Below are 25,231 nucleotides of genomic sequence, written 5' to 3'. Positions count from 1 at the left end.
CCACTGGCGAATGAATGTTTTGACACAAACAAGATCAATTTTGGACAAATAACAAAAATACACCCGGGCTAAGGGAGGCGGCATGTCTGTCTCCGAAATGGCGCTGAGAGTCAACACTTACTCGATGTATTTGAGGGAGATTTTCTGCGTTTGCTTGGTGGTAACGGTTGCAATGTACATTTGTAATGCGGCCAGCCGCAGGGCTATGTCATATTTCAGCTCCGGCCCAAATCGCTCCTGAACCACATCGTTACAACTCTGCGAAGAGACCAGCAGGGGGCACAGCTTGTCAAAGAATAGGCCGCAGCGCGTGGACTTACAGAACAGGTGACATACATTTCCCGAGTGATTCAACCTTCACTTCCCAGGCAAGGAGGCTAAATGTGGAAACATCTCCACCGCGCTGCTTGGAAACGAGTCAGTATTGAATTGCAAGCGCAAACACAGAGACCACACAAAACATTTAGCATTCATCGACGAGCTGCTATTTAAATATTTAGCTTTTTGTAAAAACAATTAGGAATTTAGGTATGACATTTCCAAACACAGGTGCCGCAGTTGAATGCACACAGCATTGATAGCATAATGTGGCTTCTGGAGTTAGGCTGCCGGAATTGGAATCTTAGGCTTGAAACTTGTTTCTCCGCTTCATTAGGGGCACAAACTTGGGCACCTTCTTAATTGTCTGTGCCTCAGTTTTCTCTTCTGTAAATTGGGGATAATACTGCTCCCTCTTCACTGGGTTGTGGTGACCATTAAATGAGTGAACCATGAAAAGTTCTTAGAATCCCAGCACTTTGGGAGGCCAAGGCGGGTGGATTACGTGAGCCCTGGAGTTCAAGACCAGCCTGGGCAACATGGCGAAATCCAGTCTCTACAAAAAACACAAAAATTAGCTGGGCATGTTGGTGTGTGCCTGTAGTCCCAGCTGCTAGGGAGGCTGAAGCAGGAGGATCGCTTGAGTCCAAGAGTTTGCGGCTGCAGTGAGCCTTGATCACACCACTGCATTCCAGCCTTGGCAAAAGAGCAAGAACTTGTCACAAAAAAAAAAAAAAAGAAGCCAAAACAATACCCCAAAAGCTCTTAGAACTGTACTTGGCAGGGTGTAAGCCCTCTTACATGTTTACTACTGTCACTGCTAACATCATTCTCCTCCTCCTCGTTATCAGCCACAGCAGCTGCAGGGAGGCAGAATTAGCAAGGTGATTGAGCACAGTGGCTTGGGACTCATATCCACCTGTTCTGGCGTTCTGCCTTTCCCAGTGGCTACCTGTGTAGGTAATTTTAGACCACTCACTTTAACTCTTGCAGCCTCAGTTTACTCATCTGTGCAAACGGGATTCATACTATCTCACTGGAGTGGCTGGAGGATTAGATGAGGTGCACATCAAGTGCTTTATCACAGCACATTGGTACCTTGGATAAGGGGAGCTATTGAACTCCTCTGTTCACTTCAATGGCAACTGCCCTGCTTTTTCAAGTGCCTGACTTTCTGGGAGTCATTCCTCCTCTTTCAGCCTTAGTTTGTTCATCTGTAGAATAAGGTCACCTATCTCACAGAGTTTGTTGTGGGGATCAAATTGAAGAGTGGCTGAGAGTGTGTCATCAAGTGTAAAGTGCTGCATGGGAACAGAGGTTGGCTTTGGAGTAGTATCCTCACTTACTGCTTAGACACAAGGCAGTGAGCTAAGTGCTGCTGGGAAGCGCTGCATTGCTTAGGCATATTCTACATGTGTGTTCACTTACTTTTGTTATGGGAAACTGGATTCCTGGGCTAGAAAATATGGTATTTAGCTTCTTTCTTATTTCCTCCTTTTCTTTATTCTTTGGCTTGCCCCAAGAATATTTTGTTGGAGCTCAAAAAACAGTATCCCAAAATGAAGGCCTCAGAAACAAAAGTATTTCTTTGACCTTCTCCTGCTCTCCTGTTTTTTAATTTCTGTTATCCCTGGAGGCTAGCCATAGAAACTAGAATCCCTCTTCCCCAAGGTGGGTCATAGAAACTAGAACCCCCTTTCCCCAAAGCCAGCCTTAAAACCTAAAAATATGACTCTAATTTTCCCTCTGCCCTGTGTAAAGACTGGCCATAAAGAAATTATCTGACCAACATGGTTTGATTGTAGGTCATAAGACTCCCATTCCAGAAAGGGTCCTGCCCCACACCCAGAAGGAAGGAACGCTGCTCAGAGAGGCCAAGAAGAATCTAGGCCTTGCTAGGTTTCTTCATTCAGTCCGTTAGCATTAGGTCAGGCCCTTTTTGTCCAATCCTATTTCTACACGGCTATCCATACTTTGTTGAACATTAGCATAAAAATGGACAATTTCCCTTGTATCTTTGGGATTTCATTCTGAAGGCTCCCATGGATATACGTTAAATATATTTGTATGCCTTTTCTCTAATTCATTTGTCTTTTTTGACTTGATTTTTTAGTGAAACTTCTGTGGGCCCTTGGCCTCAAATGAAAAACTATATCAAGATTTGCTTGCCTCCTTTCCAAGAGAAGCACATTTATAACCGCTTCCTATATTGATTTTACTAAAATAGGAACATATACCCCTGGATGGCTTCTGCATACAATATTTACACTGTGCACACTCACCCATGCTGCACCAGTGCTGTGCCGTGCGTGCATGCTCTGTATCCACGTGCCATGGGTGCATGTCTCTCAGCCCATCACTTCACTGCTAAGAGTGAAGTCACATTCTCTCACCTGTTCATCCCTAATGTGATCTTCCACCTTTGCTTCTCCTTAAAATCTTAAACCTATTTGGATTGCACAGCACCCCTTGTCAGAAGTGGGTCTGTCCAGAGACAGGAGATAGGGTGGTCTGATTTAAGGCAGCCTCCGAGAGCAATTACAGGCTGCCATTTTGTTTTGCTAGTCTTGGGTTTACCAGTTATTTCCAAGTGCTCAGGGTTGTCCACATGAGCTCCAAGGGGTTGAGAGCCTAGATAGGGTCATTTTATACAGTCCCATAAAGGATGGGGTGAGAAAACCATTGGCACAGTGAGGAATCAATTTTTTGAGAAATCATCTTGATAAATCATTTTCTTCAGCAACTGCTATGCCGTAATGGATTGAAAGAGGATTTGGGCATAGAATTTAGAGACAAAAGCCTCAGGTTTGATTCTAGGTTCTGTCAACTTCTAATAAAATGACCTCGAACATGGCATTTCATCTCTCTTGAGTCTCAGTTTCCTTATCGGAAAAATGGGTTAAGTCTCAAAAACAACTAACTTGAGAGTTAGCAATGAACTCGCAAGGTTGCCATGATACCTGTAAATATGTTTCATGAAATGGAAGATACTTGATAAAGATTAGCCATCACTATTACTTCTCCTAAGAGTCATAGCTGGGACCATATTTCCCATCACTGCTTTACCCTGTATTTAACTAGGCTTCTGGATGAATTTTTTGACAAGGTGATTAATTACATGATATAATTAGTTCAGACTGATCCTGGAGAATGAGTGTGAAATTTAGAACATATATATATATTCCAAATATATATATATTTGGTACTAATCATGCTTTTATTGCTCTCAACTATATTACTTAAAATACAGTTATACAAGCAAATGGGTAGTATCTGTTTTGCTAAATAGAGGTCCCAAAAGGCTCCACTTGAGGCTTCCAGAATGTTCATTTATAACTAACATGTTAGATCTTAAAAAGGAAACCAATAGTACCATAGTATTTGAAAACATTTTGGAGCCTCTTAGGTCTTACTCATTTGCTAATTGACATAACAGTCTTTTTCTTAACAGATAGTGGACAGGTAAATGTCAGTATAGCCCGTTGTAATGATAAATTTGAACAATCTGGACTATTAGCATTTATTGTTAATATATATGCTAAAATCTGTAAAATATGTCATGGACCATTAAGAACTAGGAGATTAATAGATATTACTATTGCAACTTCTGTTTTCATCATCATGATTCATCTAGTCAATGGCTACTGTCCTCATTAGGAGCCCACTAAGTTAAATTGATTTTATCTTTGTAAAGTGATACATGTTGCTCCTGCTTACTCTTTTGTTCTCTAGGCTTGTTTTATTGCATCTTTTTAGTATCTTGAAATCAACATGGGCACCCAGACACCATTTGCAGATCTGTTGACTTATATTAGATGTTATTTTAGACTTATGGTAGCACGCATTCTGTGATACAAGGCATTTCAAAGAAGAGGGTCTGAGGCAAAGACATTCTGATTTCCTGTTTCAGCGGAGGATATATGACAGTTGCTTTATTTTGGTCTTTATTGCCTACCATACCTGTTTTTCTATTTTTCCCCCTCTGGTTATGCCTTGAAGAGGTGGCTAATTCACTGCCTATTTTATACCCAAGGCAAGAAAGCAGAAACATCCTCAGTCTTTTTCTGTTAGTCCCTGGGCAAGATTTCCAGACACATTTTCGTGTTCTGAGGACAGTCTCACATGTATAAAACATGTGTCTGTTGAATAAGAAAGATCTCCCTAAGCTGCATTAGATTTGTGCAAACACACCTTAAACAGAACTGGGTTTAGCTGTACTCCTTGTCTACTTAAGAGGTCTCCTCTCCCCAAGACAAATGCAACCACATTGTTCTTTTATAAATGCAATGGACTCGTGATGTTTAAATGGAAGCAGAGTAAAATAGTTTTAAAGCACCATCTTGTGAATGGGGTGAGTATATAATTATAGAGAAAAACCACTGAATGCACTCACTGTCTACAGCGACTACTGACCAGCGCCTATAACTATTTATTTGCAACTAACAATGTAGCACATGATCTGAGCTGCAGTAGCAAAGCCCTGGGTTGGTTCTCAGCAGGGACATGGGGAAGATGCAGTAACAGATCAGCTGAGAATCAGGCTCTGTTTCATGCAGTCACGCCTGCTGGGGACAAGGAGATATTGTTGACAAGTGAAGGGTCCAGGTGATCAAAGCTTAACATTTAAAAAACCCAAAACGTGGCAGTTTCGTTGTTCGGGGTGGAAAATATTTTAAAGCACACTACACATTTCTTTACTTGGTCAACAGGGTTCATTGAACAGGACTTGACTTTTCCCAATGATGTAGGGTTATCTTCATGAACATTAATCATCCCACTGAGCTGTAAATACCACAGTCTTCCAAAGACCACTGAGGTGGGGAAAATTTGACTGGCCTCACCCTGAGTGCCCCCATCTGCTAGAATATTCTTGTATGTTCTGTGTCTTTCCTGTCTGACTTAACCTGTGATCTTCAGGGCTTATTGCCACTTTAATATTTATGTCACCATTCTTAACCTCTGGTACCTACCTTGTCTAGTCTCTCTTCCATCTTCCGCCTACTTTTTTTTCTACCCAGCTTTTGAAGATTACAAATGTTTTGAAATATACAGGAAAGTATTGGAAATAGTAAAGCAAACACCAGTGTTATTAACTACCTAGAGTTAACAAATGCTTCTTTTTATTATATTTTTCTTACATTTTTGCTTTATATCTTTTATATATGGCTCCAGCAATCTTTGCCTTATACAGATATTCTCAAAGACAGTGTGTCTTTTTTTTTTTTTTGCTTCATTTTTGTTTTTTCTCTCTTTCTGGCAGTGGGGAGGGGGAGGTTATGTTTAGATTTGCAACCTCTTCGAGTAGTTAGTTCTACTGCTAGATGTCTAAGCTGTCTAAGGATTAGGTCAGTTGGTTCTTACTGTTTAATGTGATTATATTGGAAATTTAAGTGAGAGTAATAGGAAGCAGCTATAGTAAAATATAGGAACACCTCATAAATATCAACTTGGATAAATTCCCTTTGGGACAAACTACACCAGATACTCATTCCTGGAAACTTTCATCTTTGGGGAATTATAGCTCAGAATCAGATATCAGTCTGGAAAAGACTATTCTCTTCAAGTTTTACCACCTTGAAATGAACAATTCAGTAAAATGAATATCACAATTTTTCAGAATAATCTAAGCATCAAATGAATGAACAAATAAGTAAATAAAGGAGAAGGGAAAACTCTCATCATACCAATTAATAAATGCAGAAGCAATAATGAAATTAGAAAAATCATAATTTTCAACCACAATTATAATAATGGATTCAGATAAGAATAATCAATTAGGGCTGGGCGCGGTGGCTCACGCCTATAATTCCAGCACTTTGGGAGACTGAGGTGGGCAGATCACCTGAGGTTGGGAGTTCGAGACCAACCTGACCAACATGGAGAAACCCCATATCTACTAAAAATACAAAATTAGCCTGGAGTAGTGGTGCATGCCTGTAATCCCAGCTACTTGGGAGGCTGAGGCAGTAGAATCTTTTGAACCTAGGAGGCAGAGGTTGCGGTGAGCCAAGGCAACAAGAGCGAAACTCCGTCTCAAAAAAAGAAAAAAATCATCATTCGGTACTAAAACTAGTGGGTGAGAGTTTGATGAAGAAGATAATAAGAGTTACAGGCCGGGCACGGTGGCTCACGCCTGTAATCCCAGCACTTTGGGAGGCCAAGGTGCGTGGATCATGAAGTCAGGAGTTTGAGACCAGCCTGGCCAACATGGCAAAACCCCGTCTCTACTAAAAGTACAAAAATTAGCTGGGCGTGGTGGCAGGCACCTGTAATCCCAACTACTTGGGAGGCTGAGGCAGGAGAATCACTTGAACCCGGGAGGCAGAGGTTGCAGTGAGCCAAGGTCATGCCATTGCACTCCAGCCTGGGTGACAAGAGCAAGATTCTGTCTCAAAATAAATAAATTAAAAAAAAGAGTTACAAAGTGACTCTCCACAAATTACTTTTTAATTACAAAAGGAATAGTAGTAGCTTTTGGGTGAATTCGGAGAACATCACCTTAACCAAGAGTCGAAGTTCATTTTGCCATTAAAGGGATAAACTGACATCATGTGCCTCTTGATGTGTTACACTGAGGACACAAAGTCACTCGCGTTGTTCTTCCCAAAATGTATGACATCAATCTAATCATAAGAAAACATCAGAGAAACCCAAATTGAGAGATTTCTATAAAATAGCTGACTAGTACTCCTCAAAACTATCAAGGTCGTGAAAGGCAAAAAAGGGCTGAGGAGTGTTCCAGATTTAAGGAGATTAAAGAGACATGACAACTAAGTGCAAAATGGGATCCTGCAGTGCATCTTGTTCTAGAAAAAATGTATATATAAAAGACATTTTGAGGATAATAGGCATAATATGGATATAAACTGTAGATGAGATAATGGAAATGTATCAGTGTTTACTTTCCTGAATTTGTTACTTGTATAATAATTGTATAAGAAAATGTCTTTGTTATTAGAAAACACACACTGAAGTATTTAGGAGTAAACCAGAATTATTTTGGTAATTGACCTTCATATGGTTTAGAAAAAAATTATATACATTTGTATGTGTATTTGTGTGGGCAGAGAAAACGTGTATATACTAAAGAGCAAGTAAATGTGGTAAAATGTTAACAACTGGTGAATCTGGGTGAAGGGTATAGATGACTACTCTTGCAACTTTTTTGGAAGTATGATGTTATTTCAAAATCAAACGTAAAAATAAAAAGAGCATCATAGAATTATCGTACGATTCACTGAGCTTGAGGTGGGGGACAAAAAAGAAAGATTTCAAGTTAAAGAATTCAGGGCAAAGCCCCAGAGTTAGTTTATGTCACAACATTGATATAAAACGTGCCAAAATTTTAACATACCTGAACATAGAGATACTCGAAAGCAACTGGATCTCTCCTTAAAAGGTCAATTGGATCTTTTGGGACGAAGCTAATTCGGAAAAGACATCTCATCTTATGGGAGCTGGGCCTCTGTGTCACCTGGAAGAGTAGACCAATCACACAAGAACCCTTCAGTGCTGACTGAGAAATGGCTGAGGGACACTGAAGCAGTCGACTTTTTTTGGACACTAAGGAAAGAATCAGCGGATATTCTTTTAGTATTTATAGATACTCATTCCCTGAAAACTACACATAACCTTGCCACTTAGGTTGGGTTCCCCAGAAGCAGACCCTGAGATGAGGGGTTGTGTGCAAGGGACTTATTAAGAAAGTGCTCCCAGGGGAGGCTAGTAAGGGAGTGGGGGAAGTAGGTCAGGAAAGAAGAGGAAGCCAAGCAAGGGTGCCTCCTCAGGGAACCCCAGCAGAGAGTAGCTATAGCCTGGATCCTGCAGGAGACCATGGAGTGGTAGCTATACCACAGAGCTGCTGAGACCTCAGCCAAAGGAGCACTGATGAGTCATTCATTTAGAGCTGTCCCAGGGGATGTGAGTTTCCAGGTTTGGACACGATGGGCTCCGGTAGTCTGAGGGCAGTCCTTGGAAGAAGATCTGCAGATGCTGGCTGTTAGTGATAGCACCCCAAATCTATGTTGGGGAGTACAAAAAGGGGATCCAAAGAGCAGAGAGATTGTCCAGTATGGTTTATTATTGCATAACATTGCTGTGTTTTGTTTTGTTTTTCCAAATTAGACTCCAGACTGACTATTGCAATGAAAACATGATAGTGTCAACCTTAGATGACATCACATTGGAAAGTAGGAAGACAGAAGTTTTGGCCCATGTAGTACACCAGATTCTACAAGTATTCAAACTACTCCAAACTTCTGATATCATGATGATATTGTTCCACTTGCTCAATAGAGCTTAAAATATACCACAGGTTCTTCAGGGTTAAGGACCATGGCTCATTTCAGTTTGTTTTCATTTTATACAGCATAATATGTGTCACATACTAGAAGTTCGTTTCTTAATTCCTTTTGCAACAAAAGGAAATCAATTAATAAATAATAATAGGTGTTTAATAAACACTTGAATGAATGAAAGACATTGGACTCTAAGAAAGAAAGCAAGAGCTCATCGATTTCCCTTCAAGGAGTCAACAAAACAAAATGAAAACCATGCAGCATGAACCAACACAGTTGTGTGTCATACTCTTATGCAGGGGACAGATCTGGCAATACAAAAATGTGAGCTGCAATTAAAAAATTTAAAATAAAATAGCTTTATTGAGTCCCATGGTATGTGTATGCATGCATGTGTATGTATTTACAGTTCGCTAACTTTGTTGAACAGAAGAATTCCAATGGAAAAAGACACCCTACTTGTACATATGTGGGCATCCTGAGTAGTCACACCAGCTTTCTGGCTGTGGGCAGGCCTGCAGAGCTGAGTGGATTCATGAGACTCGAGGGCTATGGGCTACTTATCACTGGCTGAGGGTAAAGCAAACCAGGAATAAAGAAATTGGGGACCCTAAGAGGCCACTAGTGCTGGCCAGCCTTGCTGTTGTGTTTCACAGTGACTTCATAAGCTATTTTGCCAGAAGGTTTGTTCTGGTGTGTTAGAAAGTCAGGAATCACCATATCTCTGACTCCTTTAATTACTGGTTCAACTTTTCTTTCTTGAATTTTCTATAAGCCATCTTATCTTGAGTTTACTTTTAGTATCAGAAGGTTACACTGGTTTTGGGAAATGAATTAATGTAATGCAAAAAGGTTGCCTCAAGCCATTAGAAATGGCAGTCCATAACACTTTCTAAAATAAACAAACAGAAACAATTTCTTGGAAACTTTAAGTAGTATATAAATAATATTTTCTAGCAGAAGTTTAGTATCAAACCACTAGAAATTCAGGTAAAGTTGCTTAAAAGTTCCATTGGGAGGTTTTCATAGAAATTAAATGTTTTAAAATGATTTTATTATTGGAAAAAATATAATTTCTTACTCTCCACTTTTATCATGCCTACAAATATTTTAGCAATCGATTTTTTCATATGCATTGATTTCAAAGGCATATAGCTGGTTTGTTTCAGGATATTTAAATCCGTTTTCTTTTCCAGAGATAATACTTGATTTTTAGCACTTCACTTCTAGTTCTGATTCTATAAGGAAAAATAAAGTTAAAGAAAGAATGATTATTAGAAGTTTATTTCCTTCCAACATTTTAAAAGAAATGTAACTGGAGCGGGAAGTTGTGTTTACCTAGCATCAGAAGAGGCTTTTAGAGAATTTTTGTCCAACTAAATCAGCATGAAGCTTTCCTGTAAAGGCTATGTAGTAGATAAAAGTTTAGAGAGAAAGTATAACCAGAAAGATCAAAACGTTGTGGGGGGTTTCATTAGACTCGTAGTAACTGGATGTCTGCCCATTTCCCCTTGGCATTTATTGCTATAAGCTGAAGGATATTTACAGCAAACACCTGTGACCATTCGATAGCACAAGGCAAACCCCAATAACAAGAGAGAAGCCCACCATCAATAACAGACAGCATGTCAGTAGGCACATGTCCCAGCTCCCTCGCCTCTCAGTGGGATACCTCTGAGGTGCGTCCTACACTGTCTCCCAGTGCTCTCTGGTAGGACTGAGCTCCAGTTACCCACAGTAGAAACTGGTTTGATAATACATTCTTTATTGGCCTCTCAATTTTTCTCATCTCTCTTCCCCATTCCTCTGTGGGTATTTCCAGATATCTCTTCCCAAATAAACTACATGCATTCAAATCCTTAAGTTCTGCTTCTGGAGGAACTCAGATCCAGACACTGACCTTTCACATGAGAGATTCTGTATATCAGGGGTTGTGCCCCTGTAATGAAGCATAAAATAAGTCCTTTATTTCCAAGAGTGTTTGGCACAGGTTAAAATAATAACCATTAGAAGTGATTTAAAATATCTATAGGTAGATTTAGACTCAATAGAGGCCAGGCATGGGGGCTCATTCCTGTAATCCCAGCACTTTGGGAGGCTAAGGTGGAAGGATCGTTTGAGCCCAGGAGTTCAAGACTGCAATAAGCTATGATTGCACCACTGCACTCCACTCTGGGCAGCAGAGTGAGACTCTGTCTCAAAAAAACAAAACAAAACAAAACAACAACAACAACAAAAAAAAACCAAAAAAACTTGATGGAAATAATAAGCCAAGTTTAGGTAGAGGAATATAAATCACAGATGGCAACTTTTGAACTAATCTATTACAAAAAGTTGGACTGAATCAAGAGAATCGGGGATATTTGCAGGACCCAATGTGTGGGACACCAGCTTTTATATACAACAACGAAGAAGCACTTTAGTATGACAACACTTTTTGCCACTCCATCCAGCTGGCAGCATCTGATGCTTCTCCTCCTGGTGTCCCCTCCTACCCCTTTCCATAAAGTTCTGTTATCATTGATCTCTCCTATGGAAGAGGAATTTGTTGAAATCTTTTATACATTCAACAAAGACTTTGCTTGTGTCACAAGAAAAATCAGGGTGCTGCGCTGAATTCAGCAGCTAAGCAGCCTGCTTGTCTCCCCAGGGAACAGATGGGGGTGGCATCTTGGTAATCAGGAACTGGGACACATTGGTAGATCACATATTTATAGCGGGCAGGACTGGGGCAGAGATTTCAGGCTTCCAAAAATAGTCTTAAGTATGCACCCAGCATTTCAGACAACTAAATATGATTTTGGATTAATTTAAATAATCCCAGAAACCATTTCTTTTTAATGGTTTCAAGAGATTGTTGACCAAAACAGGTGAACAGATCACTGTAATCCCATAAAATACAATTTTACAGAGCTATATTCTCAATGTGCAGCTGGTGAGGCTTTGAATGACAAATCTAGTTGTGAGACTGACAGTCTGCAAAAGATGGGCAGAAAGGGAAACATGACCTTGAGGTGTAAAATGCATTAAGAATGCCAGCACTTCCTTTACAGAGGATACCCAGGGATACAATTAATACATTTACAGGATTAGAGTGGGGGAGAAATCTTGGACTGGGCAACCTCTGCTCTAACCTGCAGCCTCATCACTTGAGGGTGAGATTTCACAGACCTGAGTTAGAGTCTCCTGTTCATGAAGCAAGAGCAGCTTCGTTCCAGCCCCTTCTGTCCTCTGCTCCAGCATGAGAGAGAAGTGTTCAATGCCTTTGATGGAGAGCTTCTCTTGAAGGGTTAAGATGACATCCTTACAGAGGAAACATGAACATGATGAGACCAAAATCGAAGCTGCCATCTTGTGGAGTCTACCATGACTGAAAAGTGTTACACATGTAGGCTGCCAATCTTGAAATTTTATATGTTTGGTTGATTCTGAAATTTAATGCTCCAAAGATCCAAAAAGATGCAGAAATGAAGCCTTCCTTCTCTTGCCCTTTTCCTGGCCTCCTCGATCATTCAAAATCTTTATGGAGTTCACAACAGAGAGTTAACAAGGTAAATAGCTGGAGGAGAAGCTTAATATCATGTAAGCTCTTGATATAGAAAGGTTGTCAATAGATTGTGCAGTGTAGCCAGTTCAATTCTCCTTTTTTCTAAATGGGGTAGCAATTAAACCAGTTCTGAAAGTGGTCTGCCCCAAGGGTTGGAAAACATGGCCTGCATGCCAAAACTAGCTCACCATCAGCTTTTGTAAATAAAGTTTTAATGGGACGTGGTCATACCCATTTGTTTATCTAAAATCTATGGCTGCTCTTGTGTGCTGCATCAGCAGAGTTGAGTAGCTGCAACAGAGACTGTGAAGACTGAAATATCTGCTTGCTGACCCTGGCTTCCCCTTCTGAAAGAGCAGTGTAGTGGTTGTAAGGAATAGGGGCTAAGAAAACAGTTAGGCTTCTAATCCCAGCTCTACTACTTATTAGCTGTGCAGCTTTGGGGAAGTCATTTAGTTGCTAAGTATCTTAGTTTCCCTGTGTGTAAACTGGGGATAATAATAATGCTTATCTCAGAACGGATATGAAGATTAAATGAGTTCACACATACAAAGCGTTTATTATAACATTGTTTGGCACAGAGTGAGGGCACCATAATAATATACATATATTTATTTTACATCTCTGGGGAAGGTGGAATGAGCAAGCTTTGTCAGCAATCTTTTATAGGATTAAGCATTTATGATCAGAAAGGTGTTCCATGTACAAACACACACATTTACTACAATGTAAAACTAATCTCTTCAACCTATACTTTTTTCATGTACTTGAAAACTGGTAAATGATCCCTCGAAGATAATTTAGACTCAGATGCTAAAAATTCTATAGGGAAGTTTTGCCCCAGTGCAACATTTGGAAATTTCTGGAGACATTTTTGGTTGTCACAATAGGGTTGGGGACACTACTGCCATGGAGTGTGTAGAGGCCAGAAATGCTGCTCAACATCTTGCAATGCAGAGACAGCCCCACAGTAAAGAATGATTTGGCCCAATATCTCAACAGTGTCAAGATCCGGAAACCTTAGAGTGAAAACTTATAGTTTTCTTTTACTGACTTTTCTGATGTTTTAATCCTTCTCTGTGGTCCTTTTTCAATTTCTTCAGGCCCCATTAAATCAAAGATCCCCACATCCACCCACTCCTGAAAAAAAATCATTCAAGAGAAATGCCTTGACTATGTTGAATTTCAAAAAAAAAAAAAAAAAGATTTCCCTGCTTTATAATTTTCTCTTAAAGCCCAGGAAAGAGAAAACAAAACCAGCCTTTGTGTGGCAACAAATACTTTATAAAGCATTTTCCTGAACCACCAGGGAGGACATTGGAAAATCAATAGCAATAGTTTTTCCCTATTGTAATTCTGCAGCAAGAATTTTGGCAATTTTTGTTACACAGTGTCATATTCCTTTCATAACTATACTATTTCTACTTTACACCTACCAGCCAGTGTCTATTGTAATAATGAGGCTGTTAGGTATAAGATAAGATAACTTGAATTTGATGTGAACTCTTTGCATTTCTTCCTGTCTTCTCATTGTCATCTGCAATCCTCAGGGAAATCAAACTTAGTCTTGCATATGTTCCGTAATAAAGAGGCTGGAGGGAATGGACAACAGGGCTTTCTTAAATTTAGATTTATTTCTGTTAAGAAATGCATTCAAGTCTTTACCTCGGTCTTCAGGTGGGGTAGGGAGTCCAATGGCAGGGAGTTGACCAGTTGGCAACACAAAACAAGGCCATGGTGTCAGAAAGGGCTGTAATAATGTAGCTCTGTAGGTTATTTCAGAGGTCTGCCAACTATGACCTGCGGGTTATCTCTGGCCATGCCCATTTGTTCACATATTGACTGTGAAGTAACAGATTAACCTTGCCTAAAGAAAAATTTGCTCTTTTTCTCCCACTCTTAGGAAGTAACCTGTAAGCCCTTGGACTGTCCTGTCTGATAGGAGTATTTTTGTTTACTGGGTGGCCTTGGGCCATACCAGGTAGTCTGCACTAACAATTGATTTATAGTGAGAACATTGGGCCATATGGTATCAGCTCTAACTCTGGAGAGACTGGATACTAAGTTCAACCATGCAGGTGGTTAGCTGTGTCTACGTGGAAAACCCCCAATAAAAACTCTGGACACCAAGGCTTGGGTGAACGTCCCTGGTTGGCAGTACTTGATGCATATTGTCATGCATCATTTCTGGGAGAATTAAGCATTACCTGTATGAATCCACTGGAAGAGGACATCTGGAGGCTTTCCACTCAATCTCTCCTGTGCCCTGACTATGAGCCTTTCCCATTGCTAATTCTATTCTGTATTCTTTTGCTATAATATGCTGTAATTGTGAGTATAACAAATTGCTGAGTTCTGTGGGTCCTTTGAGTGAATTATCAAGACTGAGCATTGTCTTAAGGACTAACCAAACCCACCTGTTCATGGCTGCTTTCCTGATACAATGACAGAGTTCAGTAGTTGAAACAGAGATCAAATGGCCCACAAAGCCTAAAATGTTTACTATGTAGCCCTTTCTAGAAAAAGTTTGCCTACTCTTGGGTTAGTTGATCAATAATTATATTAACATCTCACCACAAATTGATAATGAATGAGGAAAAAGGGAAGAAGACCTGTCCAGTCATCACCATTTAAAATTAGAAGTCTTGTATGAAGGAAGTTAATATTTCATCTGGAATGATTTGAGGATGATTTAATGCTCCAACATCAATCTAATATTTTCCACTGCATGACGTATTAAGCCACTACATACTTATAGCAATTCAAAACAAACTGCTTGCTGGTATCATGACAATAAGAATACACAGTGAATGGGTCTTTGCAGAAATGCTTCTATGTGTGAGGTCTATGCTGATTAATTAAAAAAACCAACAAGAATTAGAGGTCGGATATTGATAGACATTTTTTAACAGAGGGTTGATATTCTCTTGATAGATTATTATACAGATAATCACTAGGTACTCTTTTACCTTCATAAAATCTTTTTTACTGTGCCATGGGAAGAAAGCCTATTTTAGGCTGATGAAGCATTAGGGAGCAATCAATTTCTGAATACACTTTTGTCCAATAAAAGGAAGAGACTCTGTACTTTTCTTTTCCAGGAAGAAAGCATGTGGGGAAAAAAACCATATGCTTTGCTATAATACCTATTATCTAAAACTCACCTGTGGCTCTGAAAGAATAGGATTGCTTTGTGAGTCTTCCTTTCCAGCCCTTCTTCTAAGAAGCAGGCCTCATTTCTGCCTCTTTATGCATCATTACCATGAAATTGGTTACAGAAATTAAAAGTAAATGTTACTTTTACATTATTCTACCCCTTGTTTTTTGCTGGACACCAAAGTAGCAAATATTCAATTAACAGCTAACAGCTTAATCTTCTGAGCAGCTGATATTGCTGAGAAATCATGCTGGCCTTGGGCAGGGTGCCAAGCCTTCTTGGTGATAGTCACACTATTTTAATTAATCTGTAGTTGCATCAAAATGACTAGCTCTAGTGTTTCTTCACTGACAGCATATTATATTGTTTTGCAACACCAAGAGAAATAAAAGAGCAGAACCTTCTTGGTTTAAGCTTTTGGCTTTGGTTTGGTTTGAAGTATTCACAGACTACATTATATGGAGGCAATCAACAAAACTGCAGAAATAAAGGGATAGTTCTGAAAGAAGATGCTGCTACAATGGTTCACAGTGTCCTGCATGTTGTACCTGAAAGCGTCCAGGGACAGAGTTTACCAGGTCATCTTACCTTAATGGAAGTGCTGCAGTCAAAACGAAATGATTTGGTCTGCCCATTTTCCAGATAGACTTTCAAAACATTTGGCATAAAAAGAAGTGAGTTGTCCTTAACAGTTTCCTGTTTAACAAAAAAAGGGCAGGGCATAAATTGATCAAATTATAACTCTTCTCTTTGCAGTAGCAGCACATCTATAATTTATTCTAAGCATGGCATTAAAAAACAATCAAACTCTCTAAGGCCAACAAGGCATTCCTTTGGTGATATGTGAGTTAAGTTGCTCATAGAAAAATACATTTGCTCATCAGAAAATCAATCAGATGAGGTTTTTTTAACTCAAGATTCCCCACTGGCAAACATGATTGCAGACATGATTCTTTTGTAATTAGGCTTTTACATTTGGTACTACAAGCCCAGACCTAAGCAGGGCAGGACGTCTCCAGCAGAAAAAAGACCAGCAATGATGCTGTTTGATGAGGTACTGTTCTTGCCTAGCAGTGTCATGATGGTGAGTCACCGGCATAAATAAGCTTCAAGTATAAAGTTATTTTGTGAAAGTATTTTCACCCAGTTAGGAATGATTCTTAAACTCCAAGGGAACTCTATTAAATGTTGCAACTGCAAAACAAAAACAAAAACAAAAAACAAAACTCCAAGGGAAAAGATAAGGAATGGCTTAGTGTGTTAAGAGAGTAAAACATTGTCTATAATGAACAAGATCATAATCTAGAAATAACTCAGAAAAAGATGCCAGCTTGAAACATGACAAAAAGCAAACAATAGAAATGTTATTTCTTTGCATTTTTTCTTTCATTGGAAGTAGTGAGAGATGAGAGAGAAGAAAGAGGGAGGAAGAGGGCACACTGAATGAGTTCTATAAGTCCCAGGAGTGAGCTGAGTTATTCACATGTAGTTGGTCATAAAGTCCTAGGAGTTGAGGAGAACTCAGCAGTCATGAGTGCACACATCCCTTGTTTTGCACATGAGGGAACTGAAGGCAAGATATTCAGGAATTTGCCAGTGTCAGAGAGAATTCAGTCCCTAAGTGTTTCCATAATAGGCCTCCTGCCTTTCACTTCCTATTTCTTTTCCTGAATTTCCTCCCCCTCTTTTCTGCTCCTGTGGACTTCCCGCACAGTCTTGCTCTCAAGTCACTGAATAAATCTGGATCCCAGTCCAGAAGAAATTGCACTCAGTGACTCAGAAGAGCAAGGGTAAACTGGAAATGAAGACAGTCATGAAGTCTGAGGAGCATCCACGTGACCGAACATCCCTGCCATCCACAAGCCTGTGGCAGGGCTGTGGAGGCTTCAGGAGATGATTATCCTCAGAGGTGTCCTTACACATCAGCTGCCTTGCAGGAGTCCTGCTATATCCAGGGATGAACTGACACTGCTGTAGCAGCTTCTAGAATCATATTCTTTCTAAAGATGCATAAACTACCTGGTTGCCCAATTACATGCTCGAAAGCTCTGGGCAGAAAAGGTAAGTTTCAGATGACTTTCTGCTACATATTGATTCCTCTGTACCTTCCACCCTTCAGCTGGGACAGTCTTGTTGTAAATTAATAATGTACAGTGACCGTGCATCCAGAGTGATGGGACGCATTGAGAGGCACAGAACAGACCATGCTCACAGGGCAGCACAGCCACAGCCTCTAGCCTTCCCCACAAGCATCACAATAGCTGGACCCCAAGTGGAGCAGCCCTAGATCAGTAAGTTTTGATTCAAAGACAGTTGGAGCATGAGTGCCTTGCCCAGGATGTACAGGCCTACATCTTCAGATTCAGATTCAGATCCAGAACCAACCTCAGAGAAGAGTTTGTGATCAATAATGAATATATCGTAGGTGAGATTTTATCCTTGTGGATTTATTTAAACAATACCAACAGAACACCAACGCTCTGGCATTTCAAAGGTCCAAAAAATATTAGTGCCTTGGATGATAGTTTTCTAAAAACTGAAAACACTTCAGTATATTTTTGGGAGAAAAAGTCAAAACATCCTGTTGGTAGTTGCATTATTCATTCTGAAGTTCAATTAATTGCCTGAGTAATCATGATTTCTATCAGGACCTATTTATGGAGATGTGGGCAGTATTTCTTCAGTTCTGGTTGCCTACATAAAATTCTTCCATCGTTTTAAGTTCTTTGCCTGATTAGTTGAAAGATTAGGCTTTTCTGGGGAAGTAAAAAGGAGAAACACAATACCTTTCTCAAAAATACATAAAGCACTATCATATGGAAGAATGCTTATTTAGCAGAATGGGAAGAAAAAGGTGGAAGTTTCAAAGACGCATATTTTACTGAGTATGAATGAGGCAGTGTCAGTGATCCCAAATCATATGAACTCCTTTGCAAAGTAGTGATGTCTCTGACACTGGAAGCATTCTAGGAAATCCTGGACTACCACATATTCTGACCGTGCTAGAGGAGATTCAGGCCCAACCTGATGATCTCTCAAGCCCTTTACAACCTTGAGATTTGACACCTCTGTAAAAACCAACAACCAATTTCAGATCAATCATTCCAGTGGGACTACTGACTTTGTTTTGAGTGCAAAGCTTCTGCCTCATTGACTCTCTCTGAGTCACAAAGCAGGCGACTGTAAACTCACCGACACTTGGCCGTTGATGATGACCTCCTCAGAGAAGCGTACTTTGACTGGATTGGACTTTAATCTTGCCTTTTTTGCAGCACTAATAAATGCTGATTTGGGAGACTAGAAGAAAAGAAAACATTTTATCTGATTACTGGTAACATAATGCAAACATTGTAACAGTTGTTTTCCATCTTAGGTATGCAATAATTTTGCTAAAAAATAAAATGCTTGGTGCATGTCCGATTCAAGGACAAAATGCAAATTATAGATGCAGTCAAAACACTGTCATGTCTATAAGTTAATAAGTTTGATTTAGTGGCCAGATCAGAACTACCACCACTATGTTCCATGTTTTAACTGAGCACATTTCCAGGGATGTTTTAAAACAATGGCTGCAAAAGCACACAAACTCTGCTTTTAATAGAGAGCTTTGAGCACAGTGTTCAAGGTGAGGTGGTAGTCAGATCTAATGTTGGGTTTATGATGAATTGATCATTAATCATCTATTTTAATGAGGTGGAGAAGAGCCATTGATAGTCCTAAAATGATTCATAATCCTATTGTTATTCACATTAAGGGCATATGGGCATGTGAGCAGACAAGTACTCTCTCTCTCCCTCTCTCTCTCTTTCTCTCTCAAGCACTCATGCCTTATGCACCTGCAACCTGAGTTTTAGCCTCTTCTTGGTAACTTGTGATCCTGTGATCTTACTGGGCAGGGTAGAGACGAGACCTTTCATTACAATTGAAAGTTGACTTCATATTCTTCCTCATCTTATGGGCTCTTTGTGCTTTATGATCCTCTCCTTTCTTTTATCAGAAAGAGGGGCAATGTGGCACAATTCTTCCTCAGAAATTGGAAGTACAATGGGAGAACCTGCCTAGAAGGGTGCTGTGATACTGGGGCATCCCTTGCTGCATGATCTTGGTAAAGTCACTTTATCTGAGAATCACCATTGTTGCATAATTTTAAAGAAGCCTAAGGGGAAGGGAACTCACACCTAGTACATATCTACTATGTTGCAGGCATTGTTTGTTTATTTTTAAAAAGAATTACATTCTCTATGAAACCTAATACAGAGGTAAATAGTTTGAATCATATAATTGTTATTTTATAAATGAAAATGGTCAAATATTGGCAATTGCCTATGGTTCAAACTAATGTTTTCCATGCTATATAGTCTTAAGACATAGAGGCTGTTGCGTAAAGAATTCTAGTAATTGACTCTAGAAACAACACAGAGGCTTAACCCTCTATTTATTGTACTAATCTAGAGATACAAAAGCCAACTAGGGTGACCTATACTTTGGTTTTCAAGTAAAATGAATTTTAAAAAGGACTCTCATCCTTGTCAAATACAAGTATACTTAAGATCAATTAAATTTAAAAAGCAATATGATGAAATAGATAAATCAAATGTGGTCCATCTGTACAATAAAATATTATTCAACCATAAAAAGGAATGAAGTTCTGACACATGCTACAACATGGATGAACCTGGAAAATATTTTGCTAAGTGAAAGACACCAGGCACAAAAGGCCACATATTGTATGATTCCACTTACAGGCAATGTCCAGAATAGGCTAATCTATAGGGACAAAAAGTAGATTAGTAGTTGCCACGGGCTGGGGGTGGAGGAGAATGAGGGAATGAGGAGTGATGCTTAATGAATACGGGGTTTCCTTTCAGGGTGATGAAAAAGTTGTGGAACTAGGTAGTGGCAATGGTTGTAAAACATTTTGAATGTACTTAATGCCACGAAATTGTACACTTTTAAATGTTTAAAACGGTACATTTTATGTTATGTGTATTTTACTGTAATAAAAAAGCTGTTGAAAAAAGTATGATACAAGGTGTGTGTGGGGTGCGTGTGTGTGTGTGTGTGTGTATCCTGGATGGAGTTTTTGCTTTAATACCAGGAGAATCCTGTTATTTCTAAAGTTCCCCTCCACACCGATCCCATCCTTTGCTGTGAGTAGTGTCTTAGAAGACTGGATAAATGGATGATTTGTCTCCCAGAGCTTGAATTCATCCATTTATGCAAGATGTTTTAAGAGAATGGCTGCCCTCTTTAAAAAACAAACAAACAAACAGACAACAGCAAGAAACCGAAAGAATAGCTTTAAACATGCTCAACGTGACTTTTAAAAGTCCTGCTGCAGAGCTGAAGTGATGTGACAGGGTGTTCTCATCAGTATCTTTGTAATTATAGGCCAACTTTAGTAATGATTAACGAGCAAATCATACAGTGGTGAGCGCATTTGCTTTTGATATTTCATTTTTTAGCTGAAGGGAAAACATTATTCTCCCGTAATGATTTTAGGCAGGCGGTATTTACATTGGCACAATGAGTTGAGCACAAGTGAAGCGGCTGTAATAAAGCTACCCAGAACAGACACTACTAATTAGATGAGATGTTTTAATGCAGTCACACCCCACTTCTCCAGCATTGTTTGGGAATGAAATGTTTCACGTGTGTTCAGTGTGCCAGATACTGAGGTTTATTCCTCTATGCATCTCAATTTTTAAATGTTATATTTTGCCATATTTTTCTAAAGTGTTCCATCTAATTCCTTGCTTCAATAAAAAATATAGAGTTTTCGGATGCATATCATTTGATATAACCTTAGAGTGCCATGGTGTTCCCAGGGATCACGAAAATACATAGGGTTACTTGCCCCTGAAGTAAATAGCCCCATATTTACTAGCCATGCTAAGGCCAGTAAACGTGGGGCTATTTACTTTAGGGGCAAATAACCTTATGTACTATCTCCTCTCTCTAGCTATATGTAGCACGCCCATTTGATGTAACTTCATTCCTGTATTTATTTACGATGCCATAATGAGAAACATGGTAATTTAGGAAGACCAGAAAGGAAATTAATAGCCAAGGTTGTTAAGTAAATATTATTTTATACACAATTTGAAGTCAACAGACTCGGGGTAAACTTCTAACTAAGAATTCATAACAAGTACTTTTTTTTGTTCTGGGTTTGTGACTATTTCATAAAACTGACAAACGTTTTGGAAATTGCTTTTGGATAACAACTACATAGGCTCTCCAAGTCTGAAGGCTACTTAATGAGAATCAACAAAATACTGGCTTATTCCACTGGCTAGAGTTATTTGTGTTATATGGGGTAATGTAAACCAGTCATGACTATAGTTTTAACACAGATTTATCTTTGCTTTCAAAAAATATACAATGTGTACCACTTGAAAGCCTGCTGAATTAATTCTGAGCAACGTGTAGGTGTTGATCACAAGCACTTCATATCCTGTGGTGGAAATAACAAGTAATTACCATTTAGAATAATCAGATTCTCCTACTGTTAATTAATTTTAAGATTATCAGGCCCCTAATCAACCCCTGTACATTTTCCAAATTTGCTGTTGCTAAGATGGCCACAATAGTGTGGGGAATGCTCCTGATGCTTTTGAATGCTCTTAGAAGTTACTAGAACATAGCTTGAAAAAATTACAGAAATAAGATTAATTTCTGAAATTGAAGGGCAAGGTCTTGAACTTGCAATTCCTAGAGCTGTACAGTATTACTTATATAGCAGGTATTGAGTGAACATTTGGCGAAGACTCGCCTACAGTTATCACTGGTTGGCTTAGTTTGGAGTCTCCAAAATGCAGACCTAAGACAAGGATTCACAAACAGGTAGCTGATTTGGGAGGTGCTCACAGGAATCCCAGGTAGGTGAGTGGGGAAGGCAGTCAGGAAGGGAGAATAAACCAGTAAAGCATTCGCTGTTACTAAGGCACCACTATAGGCAACTGGAGCTTACTCCTGCTGGGAACCTCTGGGAAACAAGGTAGACCACATGCCTCAGAGTTATACTGTCTGAGGAGAGAGGGAGCTGGGGTATTTATCCACCAGTTTCTGTCAATCATTGATGGAGTGTCTCCTTGTATTGTAAGTTTTCAAAATTCAAATTTTCCTGCTGCCTCAACATCCCCACAAACAGGTTGTGAGCACCCTGCCCAGGCAACCAGGTGCACCAGTGTGATAAAGTTAGCTCCTGCCACAAGTACTCTTTCCCACCCTCCCCTGACTGTGACTTAGTAACATTTAAAGAGACCAATGAAATTCCCTCGCACTTTTCTTGTGTGTTCCACCCTGACCCCCGATAAAGGCACTTGCCCACAGACTCTAACCTCTCTGTCTGGTCCCCGCCTGGTTGGTTGAATCGGCTCCCCTGGTGCTCCCTCTCATGTGACCCCTCCTCTTGGCATGCAGTTTCTCTAGGACCTGTGAGTATAAAAAAACTACTTTTTCCTGCATGTCTCCTGTGTCCCCTCTTGTGGCTACATCTGACTGACCACCGTGTAAGAGAACACAAAACACAGCCTTTCTGGGCATGATAATTCCTCAGCACTTGTGGCCTGCTCCATGAGCATGCTACTGGGGCCAGGAAGAGCCCACAGGCAAAGACTCACAGGTGTTCTCCATTGGAAATTGGGCTGGTATGCTCAGCATGACATATGGTCTGGGCTCTGATAGAATGTGCTACACTGGGGTTTCCATGAGGAGGTGTGTAGCCTCTCTCAGCTGTGTGGAACACAGTAAAATGTAGTTAGGAAGTTGGAGGCAGGAAAGCGGGTCCCTCAGCTCTTTGGACTAGAAGAAACCTAAAGGAATGTGAATTATGCTAGCTCATGGGACACCAGAACTGAGAGAATGACTTAGCTCAAGTCCCATTGAGTTGGGGTTGCATGAGGGGAAGTTGTAGAAACTCTTTTTTGTTTTTTGAGACAGAGTTTCACTCTTGTTGCCCAGGCTGGAGTGCAATGGAGCAATCTTGGCTCACTGTAACCTCTGCCTCCCAGGTTCAAGTGATTCTCCTGCCTCAGCCTCCCTAGTAGCTGGGATTACAGACATGTGCCACCACGCCCGGCTAATTTTGTATTTTTAGTAGAGACGGGGTTTCTCCATGTTGATCAGGCTGGTCTCAAACTCCCGACCTCAGGTGATCTGCCCGCCTCGGCCTCCCAAAGTGCTGGGATTACAGGCGTGAGCCACCACGCCCAGCCGTAGAAACTCTTTAAATACTCTCTGTCTCAGGTAAGATTGGCTTTGGAATTCTAGAATTGGAAACTGTAGAAAGCAGAGTCAAAGGAAAAAAGGAAGGAGCTGGCCAATGAAAGATCTATAATAAAAAAGGATAACAGTACAAGGAAAGAAGACGGTATATCGGAGCCAAACAAATAAAACCCATGAGTAACCCAGAAATTCCCCTTCTAAAATTCCATCCTGGGGAAATACTAACTACAGATTAAGACTTACACATAAAGATTTTCTTTTCGGAATTATTTATAATAGCAAAACAATAAAGATGATGTGAAAGGCCCAATGATGGGGGTTGGTTAAGGAAATCTTGGTTCAGTGTAATGTTTTGCAGCCATTTAAATGATGCTTATAAAGAGTTTTTGATGACATAGGAAATGTTTATGATATATTTAGTAAAAGAGGCAGAATAAAATTATATGTACAATATGATCTCAACTAAGGCATAGAAAAAAAGACTGGAAGGAAATAGGTCAAAATGTTTACACTGGTTGTCTCTGCGGGAAAAGTTTGCCAACACATTTTTCTGCATGTGTATTTCTTTCTATACTTCCACTTAGTACTTTTTTTCCCAAGAAAAACAGTAAAAATCGTGGTGGTGGGGAAAGCCTACCATAATACTTTTTTAAAAAAATGCAGCAACCTATTAAGAATTACTTCTTATCAAAGAATTTCAGGGATCCTAAGACTCTCACCCCATTCCCCCTTGACCTAGGTCTCATTGGAGATCAATTTCTGCAGTTGGGTCATGTTGGGGTACCCTGGGCACGTGTGGAATGTGGCCGGAAGGTATAAACATTGGCTCTCTATCTTTACTGGACCTTATGCAGAAGAAATGCAACATTAAAAATGCTGTCCAGCAAGTTGCAAAAGAAATTGAAATGCTAATTTTTATTGTCTGTAATAAAAGTAGAACTTATGGACTTTCTTTTGGTCTGCTGGGTTATCCGTTTCTGTTTATCAATCTTGATTGCCGAGAAGATGTTTAACAAATAAATGAAACTCAATAAGTTTTTTTTTTTTTTTTTACAAAAAGCAACTTGCTTGTAGTAAAATCCAAACCCAAAAATATAAGTAAAAGATTGCAGTCTTGTTTTTTCCCATCTGCTCTCCTCTCCATGTCTGATATCCATTTAAGAAACTTTGGGGTTTTAATTCTTTAATTTCAACTTCCACACCTCGGAGGAGAGAAAAGCCATTTGGGATTTGAACAGTAAAGGGAAGACTTTAGGTGGGACAGTGGTTCTCAGCTGGGAGTAATTTTGCTCCCAAGGGACATTTGGTAATGTTTGGAGACATTTTGGTTTGTCACAACTTGGGGAGAGGATGCTACTGGCATCTAGTAGGTACAGGCCAGGGATGCTGCTAAACATCCTACAATGCACAGGACAGGTCCCCATAACAGAGAACTCTCCAGTTCAAATGTCAACAATACCAAGGTTGAAAAACCTTGAGGTAGCATTTATAATTTGGCCTGAGACTTGAAAGGTGAGAAGGATTTATTTAGTGAGGCCGAGGAGGTGGTGGGACTGGAGTCATTTCTAGAAGGAGAGTGGTCAAAGGAAAGTCAAAGATGAGAATTTATCTGCAGTGATTGGGCAAGGGGAAAGTGACTCTGGAGCAGAGGTACAGCTGTTGGCTATAAGAACCTGTGCCACT

The 25,231-nt window shown here is 39.9% G+C and overlaps 1 protein-coding gene across 7 annotated transcripts in view; it reads right to left on the bottom strand.

Annotated features, from left to right (window-relative positions):
* FRMPD4 (FERM and PDZ domain containing 4) overlaps nucleotides 1-25,231 on the bottom strand; it is an 836,494-nt gene that overhangs the window by 22,374 nt on the left and 788,889 nt on the right. For all 7 annotated transcript variants that reach the window (XM_054676434.1, XM_054676435.2, XM_016943101.4 and 4 more), the window contains 5 exons: nucleotides 18,512-18,616; nucleotides 15,908-16,015; nucleotides 11,787-11,918; nucleotides 7,673-7,792; nucleotides 122-258 (listed from right to left, as the gene is read on the bottom strand). In XM_054676434.1, coding sequence (XP_054532409.1) covers nucleotides 122-258; nucleotides 7,673-7,792; nucleotides 11,787-11,918; nucleotides 15,908-16,015; nucleotides 18,512-18,616 — 602 coding nt within the window. The remainder of the gene's footprint in view (nucleotides 1-121; nucleotides 259-7,672; nucleotides 7,793-11,786; nucleotides 11,919-15,907; nucleotides 16,016-18,511; nucleotides 18,617-25,231) is intronic.

This window comes from Pan troglodytes, chromosome X (assembly GCF_028858775.2).
Source record: "Pan troglodytes isolate AG18354 chromosome X, NHGRI_mPanTro3-v2.0_pri, whole genome shotgun sequence".
NCBI lineage: Eukaryota > Metazoa > Chordata > Mammalia > Primates > Hominidae > Pan > Pan troglodytes.
The sequence above is the reverse complement of the archived record's forward strand: the minus strand, read 5'-3'. Positions and strand labels throughout refer to the sequence as shown.